At 51.8% G+C, this 16184-nt stretch overlaps 1 protein-coding gene across 1 annotated transcript; it reads right to left on the bottom strand.

Annotated features, from left to right (window-relative positions):
- Positions 1 to 12110: 12110 nt before the first annotated feature.
- LOC4347512 (uncharacterized) lies at positions 12111 to 16147 on the bottom strand. The gene is made up of 7 exons (XM_066304171.1): positions 15974 to 16147; positions 13932 to 14038; positions 13467 to 13658; positions 13092 to 13177; positions 12837 to 12999; positions 12591 to 12737; positions 12111 to 12506 (listed from the first exon to the last, which is right to left on the bottom strand). The coding sequence occupies exons 1-4, from the start codon at positions 16002 to 16004 to the stop codon at positions 13166 to 13168; spliced, it is 342 nt and encodes a 113-aa protein (XP_066160268.1). The 5' UTR covers positions 16005 to 16147; the 3' UTR covers positions 12111 to 12506; positions 12591 to 12737; positions 12837 to 12999; positions 13092 to 13165.
- Between the last annotated feature and the right edge of the window lie 37 nt (positions 16148 to 16184).

Raw genomic sequence — 16184 nt, 5'->3', positions numbered from 1 at the left:
GTGCTCGCGATCACCAGCCTCGCCGAGGCGGAGGCGGTGGCGAGGGAGCTCGGCGGGCCGCACAGCCCCCACGTCGACGTCCGCGTCGAGTCCGTCGTCCTGAGCGAGGCACCCGCCATGGCGGCGATCATGTACGCGCTCTTCGACGACTACGGCTGGCTCGTCGGCAACCTCGACAGGCTCCTCGACCTCGCCGGCGTCGACGAGCACCTCTCCATCGTCGCCGACGTCAATCTCCCCAGGCTCGCGCGGGACGTGCACGACCCCAACGCCCTCGCGCGGCTACGCGACAGCGCCGCCACCATCATCCGCCTCGCCAGGAGGGTCGGCGGGCCATCCACCGCCGCCTACACCAACTTCGGCAACCGCATCACCAAGCTCGCCCACCACATCCAGGACCCCAACCGCTCGGTGCTGGAGCTCCGTGGCCGCCTCGGCGAGGCCGCCACCCGCGTCAACTTACTCAGGTCCAGCCACTTCGATTTCTGAGCCAGACCTGAATATCTTCAACCGCATCTCGCTTTTTGCCGTGAGGATTCGCACGTTTCATGTGAGAGAACAGAGTTCGTCCCCTAGATTTGTTACGACTACCTGAACATGTTTCAAAATGTCACAAAAAAAGTGAAAATAATTTCTGGGTGGTGTTGGTATTTCCCTGTTCGATTTGGTATAATTTGTCCCCCCCCCTTTTTTTCCTTTCGAATGAATGAGAGTATGATTGGTTCATCTTTACATTTTCTCCCATCGTGGATCATCCTATTGCTTGCTGTCTCTCAGTTAATGGTTTGGAATTTTGGATGCACTAGGATATGCATGATTTCTCCAGTTTTCTATTGATCCCACTCCTTTCGGCACTTGATGCGATTAGCGTGTGCTACAAGAATTTGGTGGAATACCGACCCGGCGAAAATTAGTTTGGTCGAATACTATCATGTGCTTTGATCCTGCTGCATTTTAAAAAAAAAGTAAATGGCGTTTACAGTATACACTTGCGGGGCTCTGGTCTCTAGAGAGTGTTTTTTTTAAAAAAAATCTTTTACCCGAGTAATTTTCCTTTCGAGGAAATTATAAAGTGGAATGTTCTTTTAGGAAATTAATGGCGTTTACAGTATATACTTGCGGGGCTCTAGTCTCCAGAGAGTGTTTTTTTTTAAAAAAAAATCTTTTACCCGAGTAATTTTCCTTTCGAGGAAATTATAAAGTGGAATGTTCTTTTGGGAAATTAATGGCGTTTACAGTATACACTTGCGGGGCTCTGGTCTCCAGAGAGTGTATTTTTTTTAAAAAAAATCTTTTACCCGAGTAATTTTCTTTTCGAGGAAATTATAAAGTGGAATGTTATTTTGGAAAATTAACTTGTAAAACAAGTAGTAGTAGTAGTAAGTTTAACTAGAAACAAAGGCGCGGCATTGCCACGCCCAGCTGAAATTCAGCGAGCTAATTTGTCCAAAGTAACAGTAACTATTACTTCATATTAAGAAGGATCCATCATATGCCCTTCCAAAGATCTCCATGCGGCATATGCACCGTACGTCCTTAGCAACTTGTGATTTTGCTAGGAACCAGCACTACTTTCCTTGTGTAAATTGATTAAGTCCAGGAATAACATATACAAATACTATCACAACCTGACAGACAAGATGAGGTACTAAGACTGCATATTTATCTTTCCTAAACATTATGAATTACTAATATAACAAACTCATTTGCCAATCAATCACCTCTTCTGAATGTATACTCAATTTGTGCCAAACATAGATTTGTTGTAGAATCTTTTCAGTGTATTCAGTACAGGCTGAAATTTTTAGAGAAACCTTCGACACTACAATTCAAAGCCAAATCATACAATATTTTAGGACCTGTAAACTGGGGCCTGCCTACCCAATCAGGGAGCAAAACCGTAGCTCAGCAATCACCATGAAGTAGTTGGCAGCCTCTGATTGGCCTGATCCTTGCTTACCTGTCTCTTGTTTTTTTTTTTTGGGAACAATCACCGGAGGGGAGAGGTTCCCCACCTGTATTCCATTGCAAAAGCACTGAGGTTAAGAGTACAAATTATCTCTTGTTGACCCAGCTTATACTTTTGTGAGAGGGACTAAAGTTTAGTCCCTACTTCCGAAACACCACCTTACTATATGGCTGAAGATAGACCACCACAGGTACCACTTGCTGCTGATGTTGCTGTGCTCTAGAACTCTTTGGCCATGGCAAGTCCTGGAGACCTGGAGTGGTGGCCATTGTTTCCACTTTCCACAGCATGAGCACTTATTGATGATGGAAGATGGAACCAATGACACAACAATAAGCAAAGATAGACTTCTTCTCCGTGTCCCTGTGGCTAGAAAATTAGTCTCCCCATCTCACAAAAAACTCAACCTAGGAGGGTCACATTCCCTTCTAAATTGAGTTTTTTTTTTGACAGAGAGGATGTCACACCCCAGTCTGGCACCGCCGTACAACGGCACATGATAGGAGCGTGTCATAGAAAAAACGGCGCGAACCGCTTCCTACGAAACCGCGATCTCAGTACCAGTCCCAGGACATAGTGCTGGTACCCACGGTGACAAATATGATTCATTGCAAATCCTTAAAATAAATAGATGACTTATTTACCTTAATTTAGGTTGCAGCTTAGAACAGCCTGAGAAATGCAACCGACGACGCAAACGAGGAAACACCAACAACAGCAGCAGCAGCGGAACCAACGGACTAACACCCAACACCACAGGCGACGGCTGGGAACCAGGACGAAACCCTAATCTTCACTTTACTTCATCTTCAACTTCAGGGTGGAGGAACTATATATATTTATATAGAGCAAGGGTGAGTACTTTCGTACTCAGCAAGTCACGGGAATTTAGATGTTTGATGCAAGCTTGGAAGAGAGGCAAGGTTGTTTTGCAAATCTTTTGTTTGAAATCATTTTGAAATCACTAAGTGAATTATTTCTTTTTAGGTTTGGGTCGAAAAGAGACTTGCGTCTCGATTCGGCTTAAGAGATGCTTTTCAACAACTTAATTGGTAATGTACCGACCTCCCGGGTCAGATCATTACTTCTCGGCTCCCAGAGCCATTTCACTTGATTAATCGGCTCCCAGAGCCTTTTTCATTTTCTCGAACTCCCAAAGTCCAGCTGCCCAGCAGCACAACATTCCGCTTCCACTCGGGAAGCCTAGTCTATGATGCCCGTAGACATCCCGAATCACACAGATTCGTTTCTGACCACTCAGGTCATCCATCTGCCACATAGGTTGATTCTGGTTACGATTCCCACACCACAACAACTTTTCACAAAGCACATGCAAATAAATCTACGCAACAGGAAACATCTCACATCCGCCCATGACCGTGGGCACGGTTGTTCGGACAGTTAGTTAACCTCTGCAGAGGGGGTACACTTTACCCACACGACATTACTAACCCGGATGTAGCGCCCGTTCCGTCGTGGCGCCTAGCGGGAAAAACTATCTCTTAAAAACCCTATTTGCGAAATCAGTTTCCTTGCTTGTTGTCTAGTGTCCGTGCCATCTCAGATCTCAAATCCCCGATCTATCGTCAAGTTCAATCCCGAATCCAAGTCCTTCCCAAATCAAATCCCTCCGCAAAAGTCTATTTTGCCTCCCTCGGGTTCGATGGGCCGAATCCCTCTCGGCCCATCTCCCCCTCCCTCTCTCTCTCTCTCTCTCTCTCTCTCCCTCTCTCTCTCTCTCCCTCTCCCTCTCTCTCTCTCCCCGCTCTGCCCGTGAACCGCGTCGAGCTCTCCCTCTCCACTCTCGCGGCTGTTCCCGCCGATGCCACCCAAATCGCCGCGCCGCCCGCGCGTGCGCGCGCGCCGTGGTGGCCGACCGGCCAGTCGCCGCCGCCGTCAGCGCCTGCCGCGCCTGCCCCGCGTCTGCCGCCCGTGTCTCCGCTCCACTCCAAACCGCCCCGCCGTCATCGCCGTCGTCATCGACTCGGCCCCGCCTCTCCCCGCGCGTGCCTCCAAGGGACGGGGGCAGAGCTCCTCCTCCCTCTGCCGCGTCGCCCTCTCTCCCTCCTCCTTTTCCCCAAAGCGGCAAGGAGGCAAGCCCTCTTTCTTTCCCCCTTTTTCCCTTTTCCCTCCCGCCGGCGTCATCCTCCCCCCCTCCTGTCGCCGTTTTGGCCGCGAGCGCCGAGCGCCAGCTCGCTCCCTTGACCGCCCAAGGTCGGTTTCCAAACCGACATCGCCGCCCTATAAACCCAAGCGCCTCCCTCTTTTCCCTCCCAATCTTCCCCGTTTCTCGCCCGCGCCATTGCTGTCTCTCCCGCCAGCCGCCGCCGTCGCGTGTGCCGGAGGAGCCGGTGCGCGTTAGGACGCGGAAGGGGACTCCGGGCGCTCGCCTTCTTCCTCTTCCCCGACCCGACGCCGGAGAGATCACTCCCGTGCCGTCGGCCTCTCGTCACAACGCCCCGCCTCATCTCGGTAGTGCATTTCCCCGTTCTCCCTCCTCGATCCATCTCCTCCCCTTAGTTTTCGGTAGTAGCATGTGTAGCCTTCCCGTAGCTAGCTAGCGCCGCCCCAACCGTTGTCGCCGCTCGCTGTGTGCTCGCCGCCGTCGCCGCCAGTGCTCCGTAGCGCCCGCTCGTCGCCGGCCTTGCTCAGCGTAGCTCCACCCAATCCGACGCTAGCAACGGATTCCCGTAGCCGCGTAGATGCTCTCACCGCCAGGAATCGACCCCTCATGACCTCATCGCCGTTTCCCCCTTCCCTCGCCGCCGGTTGCCGCCGCCGTCGAGCTCCCTCCGGCGAATCCGAGCCGTCGGCTCGTCTCCCCTCATCCTGTGCAACATCCCGGTGTGCTCGCCTTCGCCTGTATCGCCCTGGTTCGCTCCGCCGCTCGCCGCCGTCGTCCGCCATCCGTTCCGACCGGCGTCGTCTTCTACCTCCCGCCGGCCCGCGTGGCAGCCACGTAGGCGCCACCTCGGCGCCACCTCGGCCGCGACCGGATCGGCTGACCTGGCCAGCCGCTCCCTCCGTTTCCCCCCCCCCCCACGTGCGCGTGGTCCACGGTGAGCCGTGAGGCTACGCGTGCGCCCGCCGCACCGCGTCCTCCGCGAACCGCGCGCATGCGCCGCGTCTCCCTCCCCAAACCCTAGCACGCCCCGCGTGCACCTCGCTCACGATGAGCCGAGTCGCCGACAAGCGGGTCCCACCCAGGACCACGCGGGATGGACCCGGCCCACCGGCTCTCTCTCTCCCCTCCTCGCCCGTGCGCGCGCCTTGGGCCGCCTTCTTGGGCCGGCCGGCCCATTAAGCTCGGCCGAGCCGCCCCATTCTCTCGGGCCGCGCCCTAGCCGCCCGAGGGAAGTCTAATTTCCCTCCCTCCTCCTTTTCCTTTCTTTTCTTTTTCAAAAAGGATTTAAATAAATCCTTTTCCTTTAGACCAAAAATCCAATAATCTGAGAAATTCAATATCTTCCCAACCGTAAGTCCGTTTGACTCCGTTCAACTTCCAAAATTCCTCAAATCTCGAGATCTATCTAATGGCACGCTTAGAGGTCATTAATAGGGCTTTATTTTTGCCGTTTGTTGAGTTGTCCCGTTTCGCGTGTAGTTTCGGAGCCCGAAGACCCGTAGTGCGAGGATTTCGAGGATCAAGCTCAAGATCTCGAGCAAGGCAAGCCACCCTTGAACATCTTGAGCCTATATTTGAACTTAATTATGTTGCTTGAAAAATATTATGCATTGATAGGATCGCACTTAATCCGCTTGTCCCGTCTGCAAGGCAGATTGGCGGACCTACCTAATTTGTTGCATTTGACCCTTCCATTGTAATTGTTATACCATGTTCCCTTGTACCCACCTAGTTGCGCCTCGGTAATCGTGCACTCTGCACGGGTATCGACGGTCGCCTTCAAACTTAAAATCTGAGAAACATCTTGGGTAAAACTTGGGTTTTACAAAAGATTTGGAAAACCCGACACCTGGGCCGGTGCTTGCGAACTAAATGAATTTCCAAAACCGCGGACCGGGAAACGTACCGGGTGTACGGTTTCCCGCTCTTGCACTTAAGGACCGTTTCCTTGGAATTTCATCCGAACATAAGACAAGTGCGACCACATGGGTGAAATGGGACACCCCTGACTGAGTAACTAGCTTATCGGGGGAGCCATGATGCTAAGAGACATGTGGATTCGCCGGGGTGGTGTCGGGGAGGACCCCTGGGCTTCCTGGCATAGTATGGTCTGAGACCTAATCTGGTGTTGGTCTGGGACCCCTCTCGTTGGCATATGGTGAACCTGTGTCGGCTTTCGAAATGCCTTGTCATGAAATCCTTAAGGTCTCTAGTCGTGGCCGTTCTGCACGGGCTGGATGATTCGGGTTAGTAATGTCGTGTGGGTAAAGTGTACCCCCTCTGCAGAGGTTATTAAAACTGTTCGAACAGCCGCGCCCACGGTCATGGGCAGATGTGAGGTGATTCCTAGCGTAGTTTTGTTTGACTACTGCTTTGTGAAATTTGCTGAAGTGGTTTGGGATTGATGTTTGGAAAATCTGCGGCTGATGGGATCAGCCAGGCCTGGGTGGCCGTTTGAAAGCTGTTGGCCGGGTGCCAATCTTGATCAATTCAAAAGACTGATACATTGCATATACTCCGACCGGACGAGACGCACTGTCTCATCCGTGTCGTTTGAGAAGCACTCACTTAGTTGTTTCAGAAAAGAGTTCAAATAAAATCAATTGCAAAAACAACAGCCCTTCCTTGAAGCCTGCATTAAACACTTATTTCCCATGGCTTGCTGAGTACTCCCGTACTCACCCTTGCTCTATATAAATAACCCCCCAGTTGCTGAAGAAGATGAAGCGGATCCCGCTGACGAGGAGTTCTTCTAGGAGCAAGCCGGTTACGATGAGTTTTAGGGTTTCGGCCTAGTTCTCAAGTCGCGCCTGAGATGTGTGGTCCAAGTCTTGGCTTCCGCTTCCCTTTTGTAATGCAGTTGTGAGCTCGGGATCTGTCCGCAGCCCAACATGACTGTACTCCTACTCTATAATAAAGAGACCTCTGTTGCTGTGATATTCTGTCTTCCTGTGATACCAGCACTGTTTCCTGGGACTGGTATCGATTAACAGGTTAATTTGAAGCGTCACGGGCTAGTTCCGCTCGGGACTAGTTCGGGGCGTGACACCGGATCACCCAGCTCGTGAGATCAGCCACGTCGGGAGACCTTAAGGCTTTCATGACAAGGCATTTCGAAAGCCAACACAGGATTGCCATATGCCAACGAGAGGGGTCCCAGACCGACAACAGGTTAGGTCCCAGACCATACTGTGCCAGGAAGCCCAAGGGTTCTACCCGACACCACCCTGTTGAATCCACATGTCTCTTGGCATCAAGGCTTCCCTGGTTTGCTATTTACTCAGCCAGGGGCGTCCCATTGCACCCGTGTGGTCGCACTTGTTATATGCTCGGATGAATTTCCCACAGGAATCGGTCCTTATATGCGAATACGGGACAGTGCCACACAGGCACAACCCCCGCATCGCGAGTTTTCACAATTTATTTTATTTTCAAACACGCCGACACCACATGTCGGGTTTTCAAGGCTTCTCAAACCCATTTCCCAAGTTTTCGACAATCAACGGTGTATGTGGGATATTTGGTATACGCACTCAGAGAGCACGAATACCGAGGTACCACAAGAGTGGAGCGACAAGGAATCAGGGTAGTACAGCCTATAGGAATTTGTGCGACTACTAGGTAGGTCCGTCGGTTTAGCACGCAAACCGAGGCCAAGCAAGTTAAGTGTGTGATTCTACTAATGCAAGTTGCAACAAAATAATAATGATTTTCCAATTATAGGAGCAATTGGTCAAAGGGTGACTTGCCTTGCTCAAGGTCTTCACGAAGCTGGACGAGGGATGTATATTAGACTTTTTCGGGCGGCAAGGGCGCGGCCCGAGGGTTGAAGGAGGCTCGGCCGAGCCATTTGGGCCGGCGCGGGCGCGGGGAAGGTGGCCCATTAGGGCGCGCGGAAGAGAGAGGGAGCGGTCCGGTGGACCGAGTGCACCTCGCGGGTTCCAGGTGGGGCCCGCTTGTCGGTGACACGGCCCACGGTGGGATGGGCGCCCGCGAGGGCGGCGCTAGGGTTCGGTGGGGATGGCGCACGGGCGGTGCGCCGGATGGACCGAGACGCGTCGGGCCCACGCGCAGCCTCACGGCTCGCGGTGGACCGCGCGCGCGAGCGGGAGACGGAGGGAGCGGCTGACCGGGGTCAGCTTGACCTGGTCCGGCCGAGCTGGCGCCGACGTGGCGCCTTCGTGGCAGCCACGTGGGCCGGCGGGAGGAGGAAGAAGGGGAGGCCGAGATGGACGGCGGACGGCGGCACGCATCGGCAGAACGGCGGCGAGGCGCGGCGAGAGGAAGGGGGACCACAGGAGCGATGAGCGGAGCGAGGAGGAGCGAGCCAACGGGACAGATTAGAAGAGGAAGGGCCGACGACGACGAATCGTGGCAGAGGTCACCGCTGGTGAGAGGAAGAGGGAAACTCGCCGGGGGGGAGAGGGATCGATTCACGGTGGGGGAAGCACCTCCGGCATTCAAGGAATGTGTTTCCGGCGCCGGATGGGACGGAGGTGCACCGAGGAGGGCCGGCGACGAGCGGCGGCCTCCGGGAGCGGACGACAATGGCGGCGAGGCCATGCCGGGCGGCAGCGGGGCTCGGGGCGGCGTCCACGCGCGTTCGATAGAGCTACGGGTGCTAGCTCAAAAGATAAGGGCACGAGAGAGAGCGGGAGGGAGAACGGAGGAGGCACTACCGAGCCGGGCGCAGTGATGGGCGGCCGACGGCGCGGGGCGAGCTCTCCGGCCTCGGGCCGGGGAAGGGGAAGGAGAAGGGTGGCCGGAGTCCGCGTCAGCTCCTCGTGCGCACGCCGGCTTCACCAGCACGCGCGACGGTGGAGGGAGGCGAGGACGGCGGCAAGATGGCGGGGATGGTGGTTCGGCGGCAATGGCGCTGTGGGAGGAAACGAGTGGGAGGTCGAGACGCTGAGGGGGCTCGGGTTTTTATAGCGGAGGGGGAGAGGTCGGTTTGGAGGAGGGAAACCGACATTGGCGGTCAAGGGATGCAGGGGCGACGAGCTGGCGGTCGTCGACGCGTGCAGCCAAGGCGGCGGCAGGTGATGACGCTGGCGGTGTCGGGCAAAAGTGGAAAAGGAGGGGAAAAAAAGGGGGCTCTGCTCTTTGCCGAGTTGGGGAGGGAGAGGGATGGGAGCGGGAGCTCGGCCTCACGGTTTTGGCAGGACACGCGTGGAGCGGCTCGGGCATGCGCTGCAGAGCTCGCGGCAGGCAGCGGGGCCGAGCGGCAGCGCGGCGCAGGCGCTGACGGTGGCGGCGACCGGGCGGTCGGCCACGACCGGCGCGTGCGCGGGAACCGAAGGCGGTGGCGGGTTCAAATGGCGGCGGCGGGAATCGGTGACGGGGAGAGAGGAACAGAGAGAGCGAGAGAGAGAGAGAACCGAGAGGAAGGAGAGAGCTTTCTCTCCCGAGCGGCTCGCGTGCGGCGCACGTGAGAAGGGGGAAGGCAGCTGAGGGAGGGAGGAGGGCTGAGGGAGAGAAGTGGGCTGATGGGAGGAAATCCGGCCCATCCAAAACAAGAGGAGGCAAAATAGACTTTTGCTGGGAAATCTGATTTGGAGAGAAATTTGATATGGAGTTTGAATTTGAATGCAAAATGGGAATTTGGATATTTTTGGAGTCGTGCGGATATTTGGCAAGGTTTTCAAGAGAGGATTTGAATCTCGAATACTTGAATCGGAATAGGGATTTCGAGGAGAAGGATTTGATGGCGACGAGAGGGATCAAGGACAGATTTGAATTGAGATCCACGGCACAACTTAGACTCGCACACAAGGAACAAAAATTTTCGCAATTAGGATTTTGCCGAATTAGTTTTTAACGTCTCACGAAAAGCGGAGCGTTACAGAGGAGTAGTAAGCTGGTGTGTGCAATGTGTTATAGGCTTATAGCTAGAGGCTTAATAAAGGGGCAGTAAAATGTGGTAGATGCTACTTGGAAAATCATCTAGCACTCCTATCTGAAATAAATGGACATCTTGGCATCACCTCCCTATCGCCACTAATCACCTAGTAACTTGCATGGAATTCGGTATAAGAGATATGGCCTTTTTTTAATTAAAAAATAAACATGTGTTTAGAACCAACAGAATGAGTACAAGTTTGTGTTAACATGAAAATGGGATAGTATACATGAACGTATTAAGGAAATACATCAAGCTGCTAATTAAGGACAAAAAGGAAGAGCACATGATCAAGTGAGTTCAACAGGCAACAGCAAACTTTACTTCCATAGTTTCACTATCATCTTAAACACTGCTATGATATTCTCTGTCCTCAATGCGACTGTACCAGATAACAACACAACTCTTGTTATTATTCGTGGAGACCCCATATTGCAGAATTTCAATCACTTGGTACTACCGGCCACTACTCCCAGCCAAGGCTCCGAGCATCAACTACTCGCCAAGAGCTTCAGTCACCTGCCCAGCACTGCGCAGCCCAGATATCATCATCAAGTAGGTGACCATGTCTGGCTGTCCGGGGCTATACCATTCGCCACCATCCAACACACAACCTCATTGGCAGAGTCAAAACAATCACTGGAGGCGTACAACCCGACGAGCATCGTGCACGCCGAGTCGGGCGAAATGCCATCCGCAGCCGTAGCGTCCAGCACGGCGAGCAGTGCGCCCGGGTGGGAAGCGTAAGAGAGCGCCGCGGTGGCCGTGGTGAAGCAGGCGTGCGGCGCCGGAGGATGCCCATTTCGTCGAGCAGGTGGAAGGCGCGGTCCGCGCTCGCGCCGTTCCCCGACTTGTAGTTGCAGGGGTTCGGCGACCGTAGTGCGGCTGTGTCAGGGTAGGCGACGTAGGCCGGAAGGACAGCTGCTTGGCGAGGTCGACGAATCGGAGGAGGAACCGGTGGTCTCGGAGGAGGAGGCGATGGAAGGGGGAGCGCATGGGTGGTGCGGAAGGAGGATGCGGCGGAGGCGACATCTATCGGAGAGCGGTGGTTGGTTGTAGCCTTGCAGGATGCAGCTCACGGCGGAGCGCGCTACGTTTGGGCGGCGGACAACGGCCGAACGACGGGAGGAGCAGCGCTGGCGGCGAAGCGAGAGGAGTCCGACTGGCGGAGCTGCCGAAGATGGCCGAGTTCAGATTAACGCTTTTGCAAAAAAACCCTCCGCAAACTACGTACTCCTTCCGTCCCATAATACAAGAGATTTTGAGTTTTTATTTGCATTGTTTGACCACTCGTCTTATTCAAAAAATTTATGTAAATATAAAAAATAAAAAGTTGTGCTTAAAGTAATTTGAATAATAAAGTATGTCAAAAAAATGAATAATAATTCCAATTTTTTTTTGAATTAGACGAGTGGTCAAATAGTGAAAAAAAACTCAGAATCACTTATATTATAGGACGGAGGGAGTATATTGCAACGAGGTCCACCGCACGAGATGAGACCCGATGGCTGCGCGCGACTCAATCCGCCTGCGCCACGTGGCGCCGCTAATCGCCCGGTAATTTGCATGGAATTCGGTACTCCTGCCACCCTCAGAAATTTCTAGAACAGCCTACGGCTATAACTACACGCCATGTTCCGTGGCATGCCTGGTGACCTGTAAATTCTCTTTCCTCTCTTGGCTGAGTTTGATGAGAAGGGGATTGATAAGATTGGAAAGATACGCAAAACGAGATGAGTCATTAGTGTATGATTAATTTATTATTAACTATTTTAAATTTTAAAATAAATCAATATGATTTTCTAAAGCAACTTTCCTATAGATTTTTTTTTCAAAAAACACACTATTTAGTAGTTCGGGAAGCGTGCGCGCAGAAAACGAAACAAACAAACTCACAATGTCATTGTGCCGAACACAGCCGGTCGGCTGTTTGCCGACCCGGCGAAATAATTCCCAGAAGGGGAGAGAGACTCCGTAATCTATCATGGTCTTTGGGGTTAATGAAGAGAACGTGACCAATGTAAAATACAAAATTAAACATTGAACTGTACAAAATATACTTAGTAATTTGAGACAGAAATTAAAGCATGAGAGAACAAACACACAAGATAATCATGTTGAAAAAAGAATTACAACTAAGATTCAATTATATGGCAACGGGGGCAAGGTTTCACAACATTTAACTTAACTGTGGAAGGAACTTTTCGTTCAATTTATGTTTCGATAGCCAACATAGCCCTGTTGGCTTTAGGGATCATGGCCTTGTCCATAGGAAAGCATTGGCTGTGTTTACCTGTAGAACAGCTATAAACACCACGAGTAGTATCCAGTGTAAGGTACTCAAGTGACGTTGTACAGTCAAGAATACAACATGTTAGCTCGATCAAGCTCTTCGCGGAGCAGAAACAAGTGATCACCACACTCTGGAGGTTGTCATGACGATATTCTTGCATCTGCCTCATATTTGAGGAATCTCCAAAAATTGAGTCATCCTCCATGCTGTCCTTTGGTATCTGGAGATGAAAAGCCAAATATACTTTAATTGATGGTTACTACCATAGACACTAGATAACTTTGCAGAATGAAAATTATCTTACACCCAGAAGTAAAGTCTCCAAGAAAGGAGAAGCATCAAGAAAAGAAACTAGAGAGAAATAATCATATGCATGGGAAACTTCAGCAAGATCGATAGTCAAACACTTGAGATGGAGGAATTTGCTAGGCAACATTGGTGTGTTAACCATCTGCATAAATATGATGATCATCAGACTGGAGACATTCTTCTAATGTGTAAGTATTGTTATATGAATACCGCAAGTGTATTTTCGAGTTTTTGAGTGTACCTCGTGATACGAGCAAATGGTGAGAGTTTCAAGATTTGGCACATTGGGTATAGACTCTACACGAGCATAATAGACAGCGTTGCAATAGTATTGCAAAGATAGTGTCTTCATCTGCAACGATTCACCAAGCAAGAGTTGTACGTGTTTACCTCCAAAATCAAAACTGCAAATATTTGGAGCCTTATTCTCTATTACTTGCAGCATTCTGCATTCAAACACTTTCAGGTGATTGAGGCGTTGCAACTGACAAGGTACCTTCATGCAAACTATTTCATCACAATGCTCAAGTTCCAACCACTCCAAAGCATAACAACTGAAGAGAAGGCACCCTAACTCATCTCCTGTAATATGGACATTAAACAGATGCAACTTCATCAGGCTTCTCAAGTCAAGGTTGATTGTGGGATGGAAGCTACAACTGCCAAGATAAAGATGTCGCATTGAGCTTGCTCTCCCATCAGACAGAATTGTGCATGGTAAGTTGTACTCCACATTTTATGAATAATGAGATAGCCTAAGGGAGAGTTTTTCGATCCATGGTGTAATAGCAATATGAAGCCAACTATCAAAATGATGGCTGATGCTAGTGCTCCTTCTAGTATTGTAAGAACTATCATATTCAAAGTTTACCGACTTGATGCCAATGCCTGAGTGGTTTTTCACAATGCGATCAAATTTGTTGATGAAATCCGAGCCCAGTATTCCAATACAAAATATAAGATTGGGATGGCATTGCCAGGAACGATGAAAAGCACGAGACACACATGTAGCACGGGCGGCATCTTTGAATGCCATTAGGGAGTGTATATGGCACCAGATTTCCTGCATGCACAAGCAAGGATAAAAGATTAAAAAACAAACTATTGTGAAGGTAAACAACTGGTTCTATTGGAAGAGAAAACAATACTAGTAGCTTATAAGGCATAGGAGCACTAAAGATCCATTCACAAAATTTTATCTAGGTGACATACTGACATAGGACCACCGGTGTGCACAGTTAGAGGCTACTAGCAGTCATAGACTCATAGTGAATCCTCACTTCTAATATCTTAGAGGCTACTTAGAGTCTTCCATTGTCGGCTTTTGGTGACATACCTCTGGAAGGTCTAGCCCTGAATATCTTGTTTTTTTGTTGCCTTCAGAATTTGCAACTTGTTGACAGAGTGATCCCTTTCTTTTAGCCGCTGAATCAATCGAACCGTCTGCAGATACATCAGGCATGGTTATGTACAGACATGAACAGGGAAATAAAATAGTAAGGTGGTGTCCTTAACAGCTGTCCTATACCCAAAACCTCCTTATATGCTTTCAACCAAAGCAGGGTACTAGTAATCTCTTGCTTCAATAGAAAAAAGTAGTGAACTGTGTCAAGTTCTTGCTTATATTGGTCATTGGAAGCAACAAATGCAATATAGTTTTATGGGTGCTTAGCTTCATCGGTTCCCCCATGGAGACATTGCACTCCTTCCTAGTTCCTCCCAACTTAACCCCATATTTACCCCCATACAACCCATACTACAGTAAAACTAGGCACGGAGGCTCCCATGTTATCTTTGGGAGATTTGCTCCGATCCAATAAAAAGTACATCGAGCTACCGGTACCGTGAGACATCAAATCGTTTTTAATCGTTGGAACGGAGCAAATCTCTTGGATCTAACAATGCCAATCCTACCTAACTAGATCTAACGATCAAAAATGATTTGATATCATGAGGTACCGGTAACTCGATATACTTTTTGCTAGACCGGAGCAAATATCTATCTTTTCACACCTAAAGTCGATCTCATATTTTTTTTAGTGCATGGATGATGACAGTCAAAATAAACATTGCTCATCGCACTACTGCACGATTGATTTTACTGGATGCCCCCCTTTTTGTTTCCATGCGGTCCATAAGTGGAACCACACGGAAAAATAGGGAACCGGCGCTAGGGTGTCGCCCGCACGGGAAAATTGATTTTCCGGTGCGGACGTCCTAATCCAACCACACGGGATATTCCTCCCTCCTTTCCCTCACACCCACTTCAAATTTTTCCTATCTCTCTCTTCCTTTTTCCCCTTTATTCCCTCTCAATCACTCCCCTTTCTCTCTACCTTATCTCTTCTTTTATCCCGTCCTCTCTCTCAGCCTCCCTCAACCCTCTCTCTATACCTTATCTCTTCTCCCTCAACCACTCCCTCAACTGGCTGGGGCGAGGTGGCGGCGCTCGGGCGCGGCGGCGGCCTAGGTGAGGCGGGGGCCAGGCCGAGGTGGTGGCCGGGCGAGGCGGCCACCGGGCCGAGGCCGGTGGTTGGGCGTGAGGCGGCGGTCGGGCGTGGTGGCGGCTGGGCGAGGCGGCCGCCGGGCCGAGGCGGCGGCTGGGCGATGCGGCAGTCGGGCACGGCGGCTGCCTGGGCGAGGCGGCAGTCGGGCACGGCGGCTGCCTGGGCGAGGCGGCGGCCGGGCGCGACGGCGAGCAGTGAGGCGGCCGTCAAGACGTCGCCGAGGGCGCTGACCGCATGGCCCTCACCGTCGACGACCACGGGGCTGTCGCCGACGACTTCTGCGGCGCCACCGCCTCACCTTCCACCACCGCCACACCTTCCACCACCTCGTCGAGAACGCCTACCTCCCCCACGTCCTCGCCGAGGGCCGCGCCGTCACCGTCCGCAACCGCCAGCGCCGCCTCTTCACCAACGGGTGGCGGCGGTCGGGCGCGGCAGCGGCGTGGGCGAGGCGGCGGCGAGCAGCGAGGCAAGGCTTCGTCGTCGCTTGTCGTCCTCCTCATGGTCGTCACGTGCATCGTCAAGGCAGCGATGCGGCGGCCGACGGCGATTTTTGCTTTTTTTTTTTTGGTTTTTTTTTTGTTCCGGGTGGAATAACACAACCGAACGGATATATCGGTCGTTCTGCCCGCACACAAAAATGCTGATTTTCACAGACACCCGGCTGCAGACGGGCCGTACAACCGCACGGGGAAATCTTGTCTGTAGTAGTGTCGGTCTAACAAAAAGAAAACTGCGAATATCACACAAACATTGCCGAGTAAATGTTGTTGCGACGGCCGACAGTAATATGAACAGGTTACAGATGGCAAAGACGGTATATATGGAGATTAGATTAGAGAGGCAGGAGGCACGATGGAGGGAAGCTTACCACGGCCTCGGATGTGCCGCCGCTTCCCCATGACGCTGACGCGGCGGAGGGATCCGATATCAAGCAGAGAAATCGACGATTTCGCCGCTCTTCTCCCTCTCTCTCCGCCTATATATTTCGCTTGTTCAAGGGGAGAGGAGGAGGAGGAGATGAGAACTCGCCGGAGGCCGTACGTCGTCGTCGCCCTGATCTGGAGCCTCGCGGAGTTGCG

This window comes from Oryza sativa, chromosome 9 (genome assembly GCF_034140825.1).
Source record: "Oryza sativa Japonica Group chromosome 9, ASM3414082v1".
In the NCBI taxonomy this organism is placed as follows: domain Eukaryota; kingdom Viridiplantae; phylum Streptophyta; class Magnoliopsida; order Poales; family Poaceae; genus Oryza; species Oryza sativa.
The sequence above is the reverse complement of the archived record's forward strand: the minus strand, read 5'-3'. Positions and strand labels throughout refer to the sequence as shown.

Coding starts and splice junctions, on each gene's coding strand:
- LOC4347512 (XM_066304171.1), bottom strand. CDS start 16,004: ATGGGGAAGCGGCGGCACATCCGAGGCCGTG. Junction 14,039..15,973: donor GCGGCACATCCGAGGCCGTG/GTAAGCTTCCCT, acceptor ATGTATCTGCAG/ACGGTTCGATTGATTCAGCG. Junction 13,659..13,931: donor CAGGGCTAGACCTTCCAGAG/GTATGTCACCAA, acceptor TTGTGCATGCAG/GAAATCTGGTGCCATATACA.